The 16,973-nt window shown below is 34.4% G+C and overlaps 1 protein-coding gene across 1 annotated transcript; it reads right to left on the bottom strand.

Moving 5' to 3' along the window:
• Nucleotides 1-9,322: 9,322 nt before the first annotated feature.
• On the bottom strand, nt 9,323-15,328 carry LOC148179896 (uncharacterized). The gene is made up of 3 exons (XM_088029600.1): nt 15,215-15,328; nt 14,840-15,182; nt 9,323-9,425 (listed from the first exon to the last, which is right to left on the bottom strand). The coding sequence occupies exons 1-2, from the start codon at nt 15,326-15,328 to the stop codon at nt 14,874-14,876; spliced, it is 423 nt and encodes a 140-aa protein (XP_087885726.1). The 3' UTR covers nt 9,323-9,425; nt 14,840-14,873.
• Nucleotides 15,329-16,973: the final 1,645 nt, after the last annotated feature.

The raw sequence follows: 16,973 nt of genomic DNA, 5'->3' as shown, positions 1-16,973 counted from the left end.
ACTGGGACTGAGGGTGGTAAAGTAACATCCCCGCCGTTTTGGGGTTAATCCTGGTACCTAAATTATATTGTTGTCACAATTTTCAGGTAGTTTGCTCATTAACTTGTCATTACCAGGGTGAAGTTCTTGGATTTGCATTGCTATTGGTAAAGTTGTTTTTATGAGAAGGTCGTTCAGTTCGTAGAGAACAAATATCTGAATTTTTGTTAAATTAGAATAAATTTGAATTTAAATTTTGTGGTACTTTTGTCTAAAGAACTGGTCTTTAGAATCAGAAACTCTGCAAAGAAGAGAAATCGAAGGAAAATATTTTAGAATTTAAAAAATCTAGGAAGTGAAGCAGTTTTGCCAATTTCAACTGAGAGAACCTCGAGATCTATCTACTGGCCAAATTTGAGATCGATCGGACACATAGTTTACGAGTTATGGCCAAAAAACAACGTTTGAGTCGAAATTTTTTTTCGAGAAAAAATTGACTATCGAATTTTGGGCTTTTGAGAACTTTTTCTAACGTAAAATGAGCCGAAGAAAACGATGGCACAAACCGCATCTCAATATCTGTAATCTGTTTCCGAAATATTGAGCACGGATTGTTTCGAACCTTCAAAAATTTGGCCATCTGGTGACAACCCAAAAATTCAAACGGCCATAACTCAGTTATTTGTTGATAAAAATTAAAAATTTAGAATATTTGGTTTTATTTTGCTAGTTGGCATCACTGCATAAATTTCAATTATGGCAATTCGTGTTCCGTTGTGACCAATGACCTTCGAAAATAATAAAGATAAGCTGATTGAGTAAAGTTAAAGTAAGAAATTCTGACATTTGAATTTAAAATATTTTTTTATTGTTCGATTAGAATGTGGTGCTACCAACCTATTTTCCAACTAATAAAATTTCCCTAAATGAGCAAATGACGTTTTAAATTCAAGTCAAAATAAATAAATAAGTAATAAATAGGTATTAATGTTTAGGAAATGCTCGGATTTCAACACTTTTTCCGCATTTCCAAAATAATTATCTATGTAATAAGTACATATTTTGGTCTAGTGTACAAAGCCTAATTAAGTACGAATTACATACAAGACTTTTTTTTCTTTAAAAAGAATTAGATTTGTTGCATCAAAAATTGTGTGCTGCTCTTAGTGTTTACAACGCATACAGAAAGTGAAATTGCATTTTGACATTAAATTATTTATAATTATTTGACGCTAACAAGCGGTCGTTTTGCTTTATCATTACGGACGCCGTCCATAAAGAGCCACTTTATGGACGCTAAATGATCCTGTAAAACATAGATTATTATACAATCCGACAATAAAACATTTTGCAGCCTAGTGAAACAAATCCTTGAAAATTCGACTCACTTCAACTATTTTGATAGATTTTCGACATCATTCTCACGAACTTCCAGGTATAAAATATTCGCTCAATAAACAGGTAAGGCAATCCTCTTAACTCAACAGAGTATCGAGCAAAATTTATTTTTAGCTAAGAACAACCTTAATAAATCTTTCAAAGTCGCCACAATCAGGTAAATACCCGGTGAAAAAGGATTTGAGGCGAAAGCCTTAAATTAAAAAAGAAAATGTCACTGTGTTGAAATAATAAACTTAATTTATTCATAACAGATTCACTTTTTTGCGAATATCCAGGTCCGATAGAAATCGAGAAACCGCCAGTTTGTATATTTAAAGCGTCCGTAAATATTGTCTAATTTTGCCGTATGCACGGCCACGAAAACTGACCTTTCTAATTTTTGCCGAAGTAATTAATTCAAATTTAAAATCCGTCTGGTCATTAGAATGTTGAGCGTCATCGTGGACGACCTTCAACTTGAGCAACTTGCTGTTCGGATAAAGTATAAATTATAATTCAGTCGCGAGATTAACAAACCAGCTTGAATTCCTATTAATTTTCGATTCATTAACTTGCCGCAATTCGTCGGTATTTAGACAAATATCGGTCTTCCTTTTAGTACTCGGAGCATCGGAAGTTGGGTATTTAGTTTCCAATAGCACTCGTCTAATTGTACGAAAAGTTGTGGGTCATTCGTAGATTTTTATCTCCGGAGTCATTTAATTGAAGGAGTGAAACCCAAACAAGTTTTTGTTTACAGCTTAATATGTTTATAATAAAGTAATGTTAGGCATGACTGAACTGACCTACGCCAAAGGTGACAAACAACAGTTGAAATTAGATAACGACCACAGAAAAAATTGCAAACTCATTACCGATGCGGTGAGGTAATTGGCAAAGTCTTCGAGGATTTCGAAAATTTGAAAACGATTCGATTTGATTATGCAGAAGCTCTGATTGTGGATTTAATTCTATGTATGTAGTTCCATCGATTTTTACTCAATCTTGGTATAAAACAGGATTTCTGTACCAACACAACCTACTTCCATCAAGTTAATCTTATACAATTAGCAGTTCATCCGGTCTTAGGATGCAATTATCAGAAAATGTGGCGATTTTTAATCTATTAAACCTCACTACATTAACGAATTAATGCGCTGCAACTATTAATTATTTCTGGAAACACAGCCGGCAAAAAACAAATTATAATTATGGTTGAAAGTAGATGAGTGACTCGAAAGCGCAATGGGAGGGACGCAGGCCGCAAAAACTGCGGAAAAATCGGGCGGATTTACCGGTATCAGCCCGTGCGAAGATCCGAATTTTAACAAGCCAACCCAAAATTACACATTTTCCACTCCTAAACTCATCCCAAGATGCAAATTAGTCGGAAAAACCAGCCACGGAATTTAGTGTTACTTCTAATCGGTTCAGGTTTATCGGAGATAAATAAGCCAGCTAGCAAAAACTGCACTGAATAACTTAAATTAAAATAGCTGTATATGTCCGTTCTTGCAAAAAATCCCGTGTACAGTTAGTATGCGCGATTACTTTCTAATGAAGTTTAAATCTGCATGTGGAAATTGACCGCACAGCAATGACGATACCTACTCGAGTTTATTACTTTTAAATGAGCGGTGTTTTAATCGACCGACCATATCCGACGGATTTTAATTATTTTCAATTCCGTTTATTTGTGCGGATCGAAAAGACGCAGAGGTGTACTCACATCAAGCATTAAAATTGACTTTATGATGTTGCTACGGTCGTCGATGTCTCTCGAGAATTAATTGAGATGTAAAGATCGGCGTTGATAACGATTTGATTGGAGAAAATGATTTAATGGGAGGATTTTTCTTTGATTGCTAAACACACGCTTCCGAAAGTGTTTACTATAATGGGAAGACGGGAAGTTTTTCCGTCAGAAACTGACATTCCTAATGAAGTGGATAATTGATACTGAATTGTGTCAGGTCAGGTATCGTTTTCCTAACAATAATCGCATGGAAATGTAACGAGAAATGTCCGCAATGCCTCGTTTTTGTTCATCGCACTGTGTAAAATGTAAAATAATTTTTTAATTTTGTAGAAGTCTATTAGATGTTTAAATAAACTATTGTTTTCAATACTTATCGCCAATTTGAATTACAAAACTGCTTGATTATAAAGGAAAAAGGTGATTTTTGGAAATTTTTTTAAAGAAAACTACTGTATGAAATGTTTTAAAATTTGGAGGATACATTTCAACATAAATAATGAAAAAAAGTTGAAATTTTCAGATAAAAATATTTATTCTGCCCGAGTTATTAAGTGTCTCCCAAGCCACTAGAAAAAAAAGACCCTCCACTGCTGCAGTGACCATTGTTTAAAAAAAAAACTATTATCTAGAAAATAATTTCTGTGGGATAAACCTAAATAGTGCAAAAGTATTAAAATTTGACAAAATGACGGATTTTTGAAAAAAAAAGTCAAATTTTGCTCGAAAATTATAAAGTGATTAATAAAGTTAAAATAAGTTCAAAAAATTGTCATTCTCTAGCATTCTCAAATTCACATAGACTTTTAGTCACGAATTCTGTAAGATTTCAAAGTTTCCTTTTTATTAATTGGTAGCAAAAAACTTCCACTTCATAGTACCAAAGAGACTTTGTGCGCCAATTGAAAATGCACTTGGAATCAATAAAAAAAATTAAAAATTTGAAAAACCGTCTATTTAAAAGCAGGATGATTAAATTATTTCTTTTGGACGTATATTTCAAGGATTGTAAAGACGTATAGAGAATGCTGATATTATGTTGTTTATTAAATTTTGTTTTATCGTAAGAAATGCTTTATTTTTTATTTCTCTTAATTAAAATACAAAAATATTTTCCAAATTTTGCATTAGAAAATTTTGCCCCCCTAGATTGACAAAATAACACACTGTGCATCGGCACGCGAAATTACATTGGCACGATTTTCCTAAAAATATGTCAGAAAACAAGGACTTTTTCCTTGGTTCGAATATAGGCATAATTATTTCATAATAATTACATCTCCGTCGAATTTTATTTGCTCTGTCCATTATTAATTTTTCCAAACGCAGACCTCGAGGATTCTTAATTTAAAATGTAAAAGTAATTAATGGCATATCAATATTTATTTACCATGGAAATGTTGCTGCTTGAATAATGGACGGTTGTACGAATAAATTATTGCATTATTTATGTAAAACCTTAATGCAACGCGGCATTTAAATCAGTATAAAAACAACATTTATTATTTAGATAAATGCATCAGTTGTATTTATTTTTACATTTTTCGAACGAGCGCACATTTGAAAAACGAAAAGTTTATTGGAGATCTAAGCTGATTCGAGCTTACCGGAGTTTTCGGCGCATTACCGGATTTGCACCGGAAAGGGTCTAAATTAGCATTTTCAAGTTCCGTTTAATTTGGGACGATGAAAATGAATTTTGACGATTTGATGGTGTTAGAAATTTTCCCATTCATTGAAAGGAACGGCACGACCGACGTTCCTTCGATGAAGCACGTCCATTTGTGCTTGTCTCGGGCCGCAGGACATTTGTACGTGTGCCTGCAACGCTCTGCCAACCGAATTTCACAAAAAGAATTGTCGCAAAAAGAGTACGTGACATCGCGCATCAACTCCCACAGCTGCATCGGAGTGTGATATCAATAATAGTAGAATGACCACCGGTTTGTTATCTCGCACAAATTGCTTCAGGAGCTAAAATAAGCTCGAATGCACTAAATAGTTCTAATCTCAAGGTAAAAGAATGACTCCTGTCTTGATTGACTGACTAATCGGTCTGTGGAGATCTGCAGCGCAGTCAAAGTCGAAGAAGCAAAGCCGCTTTGCAGTCGCAGGCCAGGGCTGCAGATCCTGTATTTGGGCCCCGCGGCGGACCAGGTACAAAAAATGCGGCGCGTAGCTGCAGGTGTTAATGCAGATGAATGCATGCGCGGGCAAGGGGTGGCGGCGGGGGCGACTAATCAAGTTCAGGCTCAGGCGGAGGAAATGCGGCGGAGCATGGCCCCACACTCGGCGCTGCTCTACGAATATTATGTGCACCTCTAGTTACAAAACGAGTATTTGGAAATTTATTGCCTTTTATAAAGGTGGTAACAATGAAACGCCAATCTTGATTGTTACACTAATTTATCCAATTTTGTTAAATTCAGGATAATGGCGCCGAGGATAATACCACTGTTTCTTCTTTGTTCCATAAATTAATGATGTACATATTCATTTCGGAAAGTGGTTATTAAATTGATCCAAACCTGGCGTGGCCTCTGACATTTTCGAATTTAAGGACAATTTCTGTTTCGTGGATACAAGATTGAAGTGCAATTTTCAAGGATAACAACTTTCATCGGCATGTTAAATGCAACAGATGACCGCGGCGTGGGTTTTATTAAGGAATGCATGTGTCAAAAATATCTGCACTTGCACGTAATACACAAATGAATGAAGTGATTTCAGTTTCGTTTTTATTATTCCTGCTGTGACATAATGAGCTCACTTTATTATTATCTTCTCCTACGGTTCTAAAAGCACACACTTATCTACTCATCATATGCAAAAGAGGTGTCATATTTATTCCAATTTTCTTTTATTCTCATCGTTTCTACTTCCCACACATGAAAGCCACACCGCTTATTCCGAATATTATACATAAATTTTCCTCAAAATTATCACCTTTTACTTCTATGGAAATATCATTTTATCTGAAGTGAGTGGATATGAAGGAAAATAGAAAATGAAAGAAAGATCATAAAAGAAATAAAGGAAAGCCTAAACACAAACATTATAAAAAAGAGAACGTCAAACAGAAACGGAAAAAATGTGAATTGATCAGCGACGGGAGAAAGGAAGAAGAATCCGAGAAACGAGGGAGAGAAACAAAGCAACAATAAAAAGATGAATCAAGAATAAAATCTTTAATAAAAATAGAATCAAACTGAAAAAAAAAAAAACGAAAAAAGAAGCACAAAATTAAAAAATAAACTAGATTCTGACCGAAACAGTTTTTCAAAAGGTCTTTTTGGGGTGATTTTCAAAAATCCTTTATTCGATTATTTTTTGACGTACGGTAAAAATTTGTACATTTTTGGAATCTGCGTGCAGTTCTGTGTAAAATGAGCACCAATAACTTAAGTTCGCTTCACACATAAACGAGATATTGACCAAAATAAGTTTTCGACAGGTCTTTTTGGGCAAATTCAAGATACTTTTTCGGGTTGAAAATGACGTTTAATACCCTTAAGTTTGCATCAATCGAAAGAGCAGCTCGAGATCTATCATCTGGTCAAATCTCAGATTGATAAATCAAACAGTTTACTAGTGACCATAAAAAAAAAACAAAAATCCAAAAATTTTGAGTCGGAATTCCCAAAAAAATCAACCATCAAATTTTGGATAGCCATAGCTCAATTATTCATCAGCAAATGGGAAAAGGAAAATTCAAGCGACTTCAAGAAGAGAAAAAAAGCAACACTAAAATGAAAAATCAAGAATAGAATCTTTAAAAAATAGAAAAAACTGAAAAAAAAAAAACTCAGAATTAACAAATAAACTAGATACTGGCCGAAAAATTTTTATCGTTTGATTTGAAATTTTTTTCCCAAAAAGAATCAACCATCGAATTTTGGGTAGCCATAGCTCAATTATTCATCAGCGAATGGGAAAGAGATTCAAGAGACATGAAGAAGAGAAAAAAAGGTACAAGAATGAAGAATAAAATCTTCAATAGAAATGGAACTACCAAACTGGAGAAAAACGGAAAAAACAAGCTCAGAATTAACATCCTTCTTTGCTACAGTTTTTGCACCTTTCCACTCCTCATCAATAACTCAATGTCTCCTTAAGGTCTTTAGCGTGTCCTCCAAGAAAAGAGCAAGCGTCCACAAGGGTTTTTCCAAGGGTTGCTCCACTGGCGTCGCTGACGTCATGATGATGGCGCGCTGTCCGGTCATCGACTTTAGATGATGACGCCTTAGGCATTATTCTTGCATACTCGCGGCCGAAACGCTCGATTTGCGATTTAGAACTACCGTCATTTTTTAATGTGAACAGGAGCAAACATCGCCTATTCTCCAGCCTCTCTCTAGCTAACCCGGACGCTAGCGCTAAGCGCCTGAAGCTTTCCACTACCACTCTTCCTACTCGCTTATTTTAATTCCTTATCTGTTTTAAAGAGCTATGAATTTTCTACTGCGTATCACGTTTATTCATTAAAATGAAATCAAATGTTTTATTACTGGTCGGACCAAAAAGTCGTGGAATATTTCCGTGTTACAGATTCTTGGTGGAGATTAATTCAATTGGTTTTTCTTCTATATCTATAACTTGCTGATTACCCACTTGCTACCGCAAAACTTTCCAATATTACTTAGAATATTATCGTAAATGCATCAATCAAGTCCACAGCAGATAATTGGCGGGCAAGGAAAGTTTGAAAAGTTAATAAAATAAATAAATGGAAATTTTTGGCTCCACTATGTATAAAAGATATACACAATTATTTTTAATTTATTAATAGTCCATAAATCGAATTTATTAGAAATTTAAATATGCGGCGCTCCGGAAAATGGAAAGCGATTTGATGTGTCGCGCCCCATAAATTATTTTTATTCAATGTTATTTATAAAATTTCCATACATTAAAAAATCGTTTTCAATGGAGAAGAAAAAAGGAGATACGAGTTCGCTTTTGACTTAAATTTCGAATTTTTTGCATCGACATGAAACCTGAAGAACAGATTTGAAGGGTTAAACGTGATAATTAGAAATTTGATCCAAATAATTTAATTTCTCGTGAAAAAGTTTACAAAATGAGTCCACAAGTCCAAAAGCAGCTAACTTTCATAATAAAAAAACTAAAATTTCGAATTTGAACTATAGAAGATCGATTTCTAAGCTAGAAACTCGCGAGAAAAACAGCTCGAGATCTATTAACTGGCCAAATCTCAGATCGATAGGGCAAGTAGTTTAAGAGGGGCGATCAAAAAACGAAAAATTGAAAAATTTTCATCGATTGAGTCGCAAAAATTTTTTGCCCAAAAAATCGACTATCGAATTTTCAATTTTTAATGGCAGATTCAAAAGTAAAATGACCCTAGAAAAACGATGGTTTCTCAAAATCTTTCGTAGTTTCGGTGATACTGAGCTTTGAAAATCTTCCATCTCAAAGTTCAATATCTGAAACTTTTATCACTCATAACTCTGTTGTAGACTGATCTTAACGAGTGTTACTTTTTTAGATTCTACGTGAAATTCTGCGTAAAATGAGCTTAATTATCGACCGTGTCTGAATTAGAGGCCGAAAGCAGCTAACTTCCATAATGAAAAAAATAAAATTTCGAATTCGACGAAAACGATTTCAAGAAAGGTTTTTTTATAAATTTATTAGAAATTTAAATATGCGGCGCTCCAGAAAATGGAAAGCTATTAGATGTGTTGCGCCCCATAAATTATTTTAATTCAAAGTTATTTATAAAATTTCAATGCATTAAAAATTCGTTTTTAATGAAGAAGAAAACAGGAGATACGAGGTCAATTTTTATCTAAATTTCGGATTTTTTACATCGACATCGACAACCTGAAGAACAAATTTGAAGGCCTAAACTTGATAATTATAAATTTGTCCTGAAAAAGTCCAAGAAAAGTGTCCACAAGTCGAAGAAACTCGTGTAAAAATGTCTAAAGCTGTAAACAAACTGTCATTCAGCGCTTGAAATTGTGCAAAACAAGCGGCAAGAAAATGATTCGATCACCCGGTCAAGTTATCGAAATTTAAAAAGACAAAGAACCGAAACGAGGTGGTGTTTGGCGGGCTGTTTAACGTCGCGGCGCCAGTCGATTGGGGTTGGGTTGTCCTCCTGCACTCCGCCTCCTGCACCCTGATGCACCAAGCGAGAGCCCGGGCCAAAGCAGAGAAGTTTGCGCTGCAGTGTTCCCATATCGACACTAGACGCAGTTCTCTCAGAGCCCGTAAAAATCGATCTGGCTCAGTGTTCCGGCTCTACGAGCAGTGCTGCACCGAACACACGTCCCATCCTTGCCTGCGAATGAAAAATTATCGTGAAAGAGAAAAAACCATTGTCAGGATACCGTGGCGTGTATCGACGGAGCCAACGCCGACGGCTGAAGGATGTGCGCTGACGCTTTAACGTTCGAGCTGCACTGATAACACCGAATAACATACTGCCGATACCGTCTACTTTGGGATATTTCAAATATTTGACTATCAGATTGCATTCGATCGATTTGAGTGCTGGCATGCTATGGAACACTGACGAAATACTACTTAAAATATCATTTTACAAGACCTGGAACAACGGGGTTGCCGTACAGAGAGATGCATGCGGACATAAAATGAAATTTATGGTCAAGATTAGAGGCGAAAGTTGTAAATTTACTTTCAATTTCTTAAGCTAAACACTTTAGATAAAAATAAAATCTCCACCGATCTAACATAAAAATATTTTTCACAAAGTTCGCTTGTTTACCATACTACCCTTATCTATAACCAGATCGAAGGATTTTCCATTGTTATCCTCACTTTGTAAAAATAGATTTACATCATTTGAGTCGGAATTTTGCTTTTTATTTGAATTTTCAAACTCGAGATATGGAAGACCAAATTCTTAGCAAAAGAAGACGAATAAAAACGTCGCATCTGTGGTGATATCGACAAATTTCCGGAGACTTCAAAATTTTTGCCGTTTGGCGACAATTCAAAACATCAAACGCTTTTAATGCGGTTATTTGTTGCCGTACGAGAAAAAATCAGACAGTTTTGGATTCAGCGCAAAATTCTGCGTCAAATAAGCCCCAATAACTTAAGTTTTCTCCAAAAACAAGCCATATATCGACCGAAAAACACTTACATAGTGTGAGTCGGAAAATGTGTACAAAGTTTTTAAGAAAAAATCAACCATCAAATTTTGAGTATTTGAAAATATGTACAGAGAAAAACAATGTTGCCAACCGTTTCTTCTTATCTGTTTCGAAGATATCGAGCATAAAAAATTTTGGAACTAAAAATTCTCTATCCAAAACTTTATTTGACCATAACTCAATAATTTGTTGTCGTGCGTAAATTGTAAACTTGAATTTGGAATCTCCGCGAAATTCTGCGTAAAGTGAGCCTCAATAACTTAAGTGTTCTCCACAAACAAGCTAGATATCGACCGAAAAACACTTACATAGTGTGAGTCGGAAAATGTTAAAAAGTTTTTCCCTCTCGCAGAACATGTCAGACGTCGCTTTTCCCAAGATTCGGTGTATCCTTATGAACTAAGTTAATTGCAAATTATAAAGAAGTTAGTTGAACTGTCTCTTCTAGAAAATGTATCTAGTTATAAAAGTTTGATCAGTTTGAATAAGAGGCAAGAAAAGTTCCGATCTTGCGTGTTACATGATCAGAAAAATTTCTCTCCGGCAAAAATGTTTCTATTCCAACTCTAATAAATTCATCTTCACAAAAGCCAACTAAAATATTCTTATTATTACAAGCCGCCACTTCCCAGAAATAAATTACGCTCATAGTTTGGTAGAAAATTAATTGTCTCATGCTGAGATAATTTTTAATTAAATCGAAAACCCTTTGAAGGTAACATTTTCGTATCAATATAATTTTTTACCTTCGCCAACGAGAGCGTAAATGTCAGTACCTATCAAACTTTTTCGACTGCTCGTTAAAAATCTTAAATAAATCATTGTCTCGTTTTATGATTACATTGATATATTTTACGATGATTGCGATCATAAAACGCCCTTATTAGCAAAATAATATAAGCGTATCTCAAAAATGCCACTTTAAAGCGTACTTAGCAGCTTAGCACTAATAGGTAAGTATAATAGTTCATCTCTCAGATGTAATATATTTATCATGGTGGAAATTTATCACAATCTTGTTTTCTTTGCTCTGAAAGGACATAAAAGCGTTTTATTGGTTATACATAATATTGTTGTGACGAGTGCAATAAAATGGGCGCTATTAAATAAAGATGACTTAACTAAATCAATAAATTTGTGAGATTTTTCTGAAGAAACAAACAGTTTTCATGATGACCAGCCGTGTTTTCTTAGTAATCATGTCGAATATTAAAACAATACTCCGCCATCAGATAAAATATTAATCTTCTTGGTGAAATGGACGTCGCACGCGACGCCGTTATATTTAGGTTTGTCAGAAGGGGCAGTGAACACTCGAGGTCGACAATCGTACAAGAATATCCTTTGCTTGCATTGAAATTCCTGCTGTCAAAATCCGACAAAACAACAAGGCTTTTCCAAGCCGCAATCGCTGAAATAAACTCACATTCAAATTGCAGTCTTTTGAGCTTCACAGATAACGTACGTCTATCTCCTGTCTGAAGACCAGAAAATCTTATTACGTATTGTAAACCCGCTTTGTGCTTCCTGCTAAATGCTAATCACAGCTTTGGTTATTAAGAAATCGATAAGGCAGATGTTTCGTACTTAAATTTTGGAATTGGTGGCGATAATAAACTTGTCAGTTATCCGCTAGTGAGTTTTAAATAATTAAACAATAATCCTATCCATAATAACACCCAGCAACTCCTTCTTTTGTCTTCGTCATCAATAAAAAAACTATTCACATTGTTGCCAAGCCTCACGTTCTGAAGATTGGCTATTACGATGCAATGCCACCCTTTCTTGATCGTCGCGCCGTATCTAATAAGCAACGAAGAAGATAATTGCGCCCTGAGTTATTCTCAGCTGCATCTGATTCACTCGAAGATGCTGTCAAATGTATGATTAATTAAACTTTGTTTCGCAAACGGGCAAGACGCCGAGATGGACTCTGAAAGTGTGTTCATAAAATTCAAAGCAAAACCGGCGGAAACATGCTATTGTAATGCTGGTATTATTGTTCGCGAGCTTTCAAAAATAAATCGATAAATTCTGTAAACAGACGAGGTTTTAATAATGCGCTCAATGTTTCTAGTATTCCTGATTTTGATATTTTTAATAAAGTTAATTATCGCACATGTTACACACCACCGCAGTGTGATGTTTTATGGTTTCAGTTCTGAATGCTTTGGCATTTCAATTTAAGTTGTGAAATGTGCTTTCGATTATTGGCCTTTAATTAAGTAAACGCTTGGTAACAGACCGAGCTCATTTCGTCTTCAGCAACATTTGTTGGCTGCGTTACCGTGCTCATCTCTTTCCTGAAAACGATCTAATCCTGCGCAGACTTTTCAGCATGGACCGTAAAAACGCCTTCATCGACAATCGCTAGTCTACAAATTTTGGGCGAGATTGTAAATTCGAAGACAGTTTTGCTCCATCATTTCAAGACTCTCGCAAACGAACTAAAAATTTGTAAATCTGGTAATTTGTACGCTATGACAATACTATTTTGAGAATTTACTAGTTTGAACTTGTTTATCAACCCTCTCAAACAGTGAAACTGTACAGCAGAAGAGACAATTTTAATGATTTTTTTTGCGGACGAATCAAAAATTTTCATCTATTTTGTGGCAATTTATGTATGTTATGTAATTCTGTACATTTTAAAGCTAAAGTAATAAAATATTGAAAATTTACTAATGATGATTATGGACTTTTAGTCAAATTCCAAAACTGTGGAACAGAAAAAACAGTATTAAATTTTTTATTAAAATTACGAAAAAAATTATTTAATTTAAGAATTTCTATTTTTTGTAATTTTGAAGTTATGGCTCTAACATTTGGGCAGATTACTTGTTTGAACATGCTTATCAACTCTGCCAAATGACAAAATTGTAGAGTAAAAAGTATAGTTTTTGGAAATTTTAATTTTGCAGACGAACTAAACTATTATGCTATGACAATACAATTTTAGAAATTTACTTGTATAAACATGTTTATGATCTTGGCGAAATTGCAAAATTGTAGAGTAAAAAAGTCACTTCTTAGAATTTTTTAATTTAGAGACGAACAAAAATTTAATTCTTTAATAAAGTTGTATTTTTGGTAATTTTAAGGTTATGACTTATGACGGTAACATTTCGGTAAATGACTAGTTTAAACATCTTTATTAACTCAGCCAAAACAAAAAATTGTAGACTAAAGAGAACAGTTTTTGGATATTTTTATTTTGCAGGCGAACTAAAAATCTCCATTTTTCAAGTAAAAATGTGTAATTCTTCTAAATTTTGTGCTATGACAAAACAATTTTGGTAATTTACTTGTCTATAATTTCGGCGAAATGGCAAAATTGTGGAGTAATGAAGTCAATTTGTAGAACTTTTTATTTTGGAAAGAAAAAAAATTCTTTAAAATAAAAAATTATATTTCTGGTAATTTTTAGATTATGACAGTAACATTTTAGTAAACAACTAGATAAGAACATGTTTATCAAGTCTGCTAAATTAGAAAATTGTAGTGTAGAAAAGGACAGTTGGTGAAAATTTTTATTTTGTACAATAAGTTTTTGTTTTTTGTCGTGTAACATCTAAACGATAAAAAATAGCAATTCATTTTTCAGCACGTCAAAAAGGCAAGAGATCAATCTTTTCAACGATGCAAAACAATAAAAAATCGATGTAATATATTATAAATTGTATATGAAAATCACTAAAAACAGCATTTTTGGAAACATTAGATCAATTTTTCAAAAATATCATATGATGTACTTAACCTAGCGATAAGTTTTGTAGACTGTTGGAAAGCTCATTAAATCTTTCCATAACTTTGGTAATTTTCAAGAAAAAATAAAGAAAATCAATTTTTGTCCAGTAGAACCTAAAATCCGGACCTGATGGAGCAAAACCGAAGTCAGATTCAGAATCAAGAGCATTCCACTTTAAAAATGACTTTCCAAATTGTAAATAAAAGAATATAGATTTTTATTTGTCTTCTACAAATTTTTAACGTTTTAATCTCGAAATCCGAGTTCAAAGCTGAATCCCATGAGCTTAGACAAAAGTCCTGTCGACTGTCATGCATCAGCCATCAGACATCTGCGGCAATAGACTCTGAATGACATATTAAAAAGTGTTTAACATATACCAGCGTGTCATTACTATTCTTCATAAAAACCGAGACAACTTGCAAATTGTGTAGAAACTGCCTGAAGTTTCTTGACCTTTGAAGGGACGTCCTCAGCAGGACCTTGATTACCTTGATTTTGGTCATTTTTCTTTGAAATTGGGTGAAAATATAAATAGGTGACCACACAGTCTGCGCTGCGCCTGCTAAAAAACTCGATGTGTAGTGAGCGAAGCTCCAAGCACGAACAAATAAATGTCGAGATGTAATGGTGCAAAACTCATTTTTTCCCTCTATTTATCCAATAAAAGTGTTTTACGGTCTATTCATATTCTTGGCAAAGTACACCCGTTAAACCGCAGACCAGAATCCAATACTCTTTTTGCCCAGGGAAAAACTCTCGAAAAACCCAAAATTAGCCATAGGATCGATGGCAACCATTAGAAACAAACTTGAGCTATCCACCTACTTGCAGAAAGTTGGGTTGTACCACTGGGTCAATCTCAACTCGTTCGTGTTTGTTTACAGGGCACCTTGAACCTCAGAAGCAACGTAACAGATAATAGCAATAAAGCTAAATCGAAACGACAAAGAGCGAAAGAGAAGTCAGAAGTTTGGAACATGGAGTAAAAAATATTCGGGTGTAGATGTAGAGTGAACGGCGGATGTCGAAGCGGTGCATCGGCCAGCGGGTTCGCGGGTTCGATATTAGGCCGCGGGGTCGTCTGCAAGTGCGGGGGAAGGGGCTCGCGACACGCCGCGGCCGAGCAAGACCAAGGAGGAACTCGAAACCCTTGAGAAGGTCGCGGTGACTGTGACGGAGATTGCCATTACCGTGCCATGCTGTATAATATCGCTGTGTCTCTGTTTTTCGCTTCTTACCACACAACAACTTTGCCAACCAAACTCGCTCGACGGTCATCCTGCCCACTCGAATTTTCTTCGGACAGCTTTGCATAACTGTTAAAGAAATATATGCGCTGGTTTTGATGTCACTTTTGATTTAGATTCTAAATTTATTGAATGAGACACTAAAGGCTTTTCATTGCGCTGTTTCAATTCCTGCGATTATCGTCTGGATCGGATTTATCATGTTAAAAGTTGACAAATAGTTCTTATCTTTGAGTAACCACTCGGTTGGAATTTAAAACCATTAAAGACGAATTCCTGCAAATTTTTCACTGCCTTCGTGCATTCCTGCGACTATGGACCTCTATACCTTGTCGAATACGGGAGCTAGGGTTAGATTCCTAGAAATCTCATGTTCTTCTTCAGTCTTTGAAGCGTTTAGAATCTCTGAATTCTCTGAAGCTTTTAGAACTTTAGATCTCACAGAATCTTTATTTAATTCCTTTCTGAAGTAGTTCCTTAAAATTCTCGTTTTTTCTTATGTTATGGAAAACATTTAATCTAAGAAATTACTTCTATTCTCCACTCTATTCTTGAATACTTTGTATCTTTCCATATTTTAAATTGTTCTTAAACTGGTTATATTCAGTTACTTTTGAATCCTTTATGAATTTAATTTGATGAGTGTTTACCAACTCTGCCAAATCATAACACTGTAGAGTAAAAAAAATAGTTTTTGCAAATTTTTATTTTGCAAGCAAACAGAAAATTTCCACTTTTGAAGTAAAAATTTGTAATTCTTGTAATTTTTATGCTATGACAATACAATTTTGAGAATAGAACTTTAGATCTCACAAAATCTTTATTTAATTTTTTTTTTGAAGTAGTTCCTCTAAATTCGCGTTCTTTCTTATGTCATGGAACATTCAATCTAAGAAATTACTTCCATTCTCCACTCTATTCTTGAATTCTTTATATCTTTCCATATTTTAAATTGTTCTTAAACTGGTTATATTCTGTTGCTTCTGAATCTTTTATGATTTTAATTTGATGAGTGTAGATGCTCCAGATTGTCTTTTAATTGCTTTTAGATTAAATATGCAAAATATTATTCAGTTTATTTATAAAATAGGAAGCCAATTTGTATAATACGGAATATGCAAAGTCATAATTTCATCTTAAACGTCTGTAATTAGAGTAATTGTCTCACAAATTAAAAAAGTTATACCAATTTTTATAAAGTCTTCTTTAATGATGGCACTACTGCAGAGGACTTCTTTTAAGTTTGTTTTAGAAAGTAAATATTGGTATTGTTCCAACACAATAATCGATGAAAATTAGAGGCTGGGTCAACTAATTTCCTGCCACATTAAACCTCATTTTTCCTGCAGAGAATTTTTGTAGGCAGAAAATTCAAAATGCGGCTTTGTTATTGGTCAATACTAATTTTTTGCGGAATGTCACATTAGTCAGATTGTCACCAAATTGTGGAAGCATCAACAATAAACTTGTTTTTGTTATTTTCAAAGCAGAGTAGCAGGTTTTTTATACAGCGGCGGCCAAAGTAAAATGGTACGAGTCTTGACTGCATTTTTTCAAAAATTGAGCTGTGTAAAACAGGCTTTCAAAGTAGGCATAATAATAATTATTGTTACTCCTTGTAGATTAATAATTTATTAACTGCCTATTATTGGTAGTTGTAATATCGTCCTAGTAGTAGTTCAACAGTCTCATTTTTGGACTAGATTACAATT

This window comes from Gnatocerus cornutus, chromosome 2 (genome assembly GCF_029298725.1).
Source record: "Gnatocerus cornutus isolate USDA-ARS CGAHR chromosome 2, icGnaCorn1.1, whole genome shotgun sequence".
Classification (NCBI taxonomy): domain Eukaryota; kingdom Metazoa; phylum Arthropoda; class Insecta; order Coleoptera; family Tenebrionidae; genus Gnatocerus; species Gnatocerus cornutus.
Note: the sequence above shows the minus strand (reverse complement) of the source record. Positions and strands in the feature narration are given on the sequence as shown.